We start from the raw sequence: 2376 nt of genomic DNA, 5'->3' as shown, positions 1-2376 counted from the left end.
CAGGCCGCGCACCTCCCTCTCCCCACTGCCCCGGGCCGCGCACCTCCCTCTCCCCGCTGCCCCGGGCCGCGCACCTCCCTCTCCCCCCTGCCCCGGGCCGCGCACCTCCCTCTCCCCGCTGCCCCAGGCCGCGCACCTCCCTCTCCCCTTCTCCCCGGGCCGCACACCCCCTCTGCCCGGGCCACCGGGCCGCCCACCTCCTCTCCCCGGGCCGCGCACCTCCCTCTCCCCGCTGCCCCAGGCCGCGCACCTCCCTCTCCCTACTGCCCCGGGCCGAGCACCTCCCTCTCCCCGCTGCCCCGGGCCGCGCACCACCCTCTCCCCGCTGCCCCCGGGCCGCGCACCTCCCTCTCCCCGCTGCCCCAGGCCGCGCACCTCCCTCTCCCCGCTGCCCCCGGGCCGCGTACCTCCCTCTCCCCGCTGCCCCCGGGCCGCGCACCACCCTCTCCCCGCTGCCCCGGGCCGCGCACATCCTCTTCCCGGGCCGCCCACCTCCTCTCCCCGGGCCGCGCACCTTCCTCCCATAATTACCCATGAATCTGCCCATGACCGTCCTACGCGTTTGCGCGAGAGTAAGCCATCTTGCTCTGCGATAGGATCTTTGCTGGTCAGCGCCAATTCAGTGGGGCGAATGGCCTGCTCGCACGCTGAAATAAAAATCCAAAGTCTCAAGCGAAATTATAGCGTTAATTAGGAGGGAAGACGAATTGAATTTAAAATAGATTTCTTACATGTATTACATTTCATAGTTTATATTCACAACATTAGTAATAAAAAATAAACAAGTCTTTCTGGATATTCACTCTTCCTCTTCCGCCTTCTTGTACAGATCCGCCGAATCGATGCCCACTTCTCCGTAGTCCTTCTCCAGCGACGCCATGTCCTCCCGCGCGTCCTGGAACTCTCCTTCCTCCAGACCCTCTCCCACGTACCAGTGGACAAAGGCCCGCTTGGCGTACATCTTGTCGAACTTGAGGTTCATGCGGGTCCAGGCAATGGAAATGGCGGTGGTGTTGCTCAGCATGCAGACGGCTCGTTGCATCTTGGCCAGGTCGCCCCCCGGCACCACCGTCGGGGGCTGGTAGTTTATGCTTACCTGCGTGGATGAAAGAAACACCGTTTAGTTTGGTTGCAGACACATTGGAAGCATCCAGATTAACGGGACGGAGGAGGAAACAGAAACATAGAAAATCGGTGCATGAGTAGGCCATTCGGCCCTTCGAGCCAGCACCGTCATTCAATATGATCATAGCCGATCATCCAACTCAGTATCCTGTACCTGCCTTCTCACCATATTCCCTGATCCCTTTAGCCACAAGGGCCACGTCTAACTCCCTCTAAAATATAGCGAATGAATTGGCCTCAACTACCTTCTGTGGCAGAGAATTCCAAAGACTCACCACTCTCTGTGTGAAAAAAAAATTCTCATCTCGGTCCTAAAAGATTTTCCCCTTATCCTTAAACTGTGACCCCTTGTTCTGGAAAGGGGTCACAGGGAACGTGTTTCCAGCTTCAGGTTTCTGGGCGTCCACATCTCTGATTACCAATCTTGGACCCATAATACCTCAACACTGGTCGAGAAGACTCACCAGCGTTTCTTCTTCCTGAGGAGACTAAAGATGGTCCATCTGTTCCCTCAGATTCTGATGAGCTTCTACCGCTGCACCATCGAGAGCATCCTTACCAACTGTATCACAGTATGGTATGGCATCTGCTCTGTTTCCGACCAGAAAGCACTGCAGAGGTGGTGAAAATTGCACAACGCGTCACCGGTTCCTCGCTCCCCTCCATTGAGTCTGTCCAAAGCAAGCGATGACTGCGAAGGGCGCTCAGGATCGTCAAGGACTGCTCTCACCCCAGCCACAGTCTGTTTCCGGGAGGCATACAGGTCTTTCCGTTGCCGGACCAGCAGGTTCAGGAACAGTTTCTTCCCTGCGGCTGTTACACAACATAACTCTGCACCTTGATGATTGCCAGTCAACCCCACCCCCCCCCCCCCGGACACTCCTGCCCCCAGTAAAATCGCATTACTGCTACTGTTTGTACATATATATATATATTACTGTTCATTATTCTATGTTCGCTCTTCTGGGTGAGATGCTAACTGCATTTTGTTGTCTCTGTACTGCACACTGCACAATGACAATAAAGATTGAATCTGAATCTGAATCTGAATCTGAATCTGAATCTGAATCTGAATACAAGATGAGATTCATCTGCTGCCGGTAGGTGGCCGAGTGGTGCAGCGAATAAAAACCGACCTCCATTGTTTTGTCACGTCAACATGTCGGCAATGGATTAACAGGCAGTGTGTATAAGTGAGTGATGAAAGACAAAACGGTGCTCATTTAGCCGAGGGACACCAGTTTGGTTGGA

The 2376-nt window shown here is 55.5% G+C and overlaps 1 protein-coding gene across 1 annotated transcript; it reads right to left on the bottom strand.

Annotated features, from left to right (window-relative positions):
* Positions 1-595: 595 nt before the first annotated feature.
* Positions 596-1108, bottom strand: LOC129694806 (tubulin alpha chain-like; the record flags this gene model as incomplete). Its single annotated transcript, XM_055631563.1, has 1 exon — positions 596-1108. A coding segment is annotated over one exon (309 nt), but the record flags the coding sequence as incomplete, so codon positions are not given.
* Between the last annotated feature and the right edge of the window lie 1268 nt (positions 1109-2376).

This window comes from Leucoraja erinacea, unplaced genomic scaffold, assembly GCF_028641065.1.
Source record: "Leucoraja erinacea ecotype New England unplaced genomic scaffold, Leri_hhj_1 Leri_804S, whole genome shotgun sequence".
Classification (NCBI taxonomy): domain Eukaryota; kingdom Metazoa; phylum Chordata; class Chondrichthyes; order Rajiformes; family Rajidae; genus Leucoraja; species Leucoraja erinaceus.
Note: the sequence above shows the minus strand (reverse complement) of the source record. Positions and strands in the feature narration are given on the sequence as shown.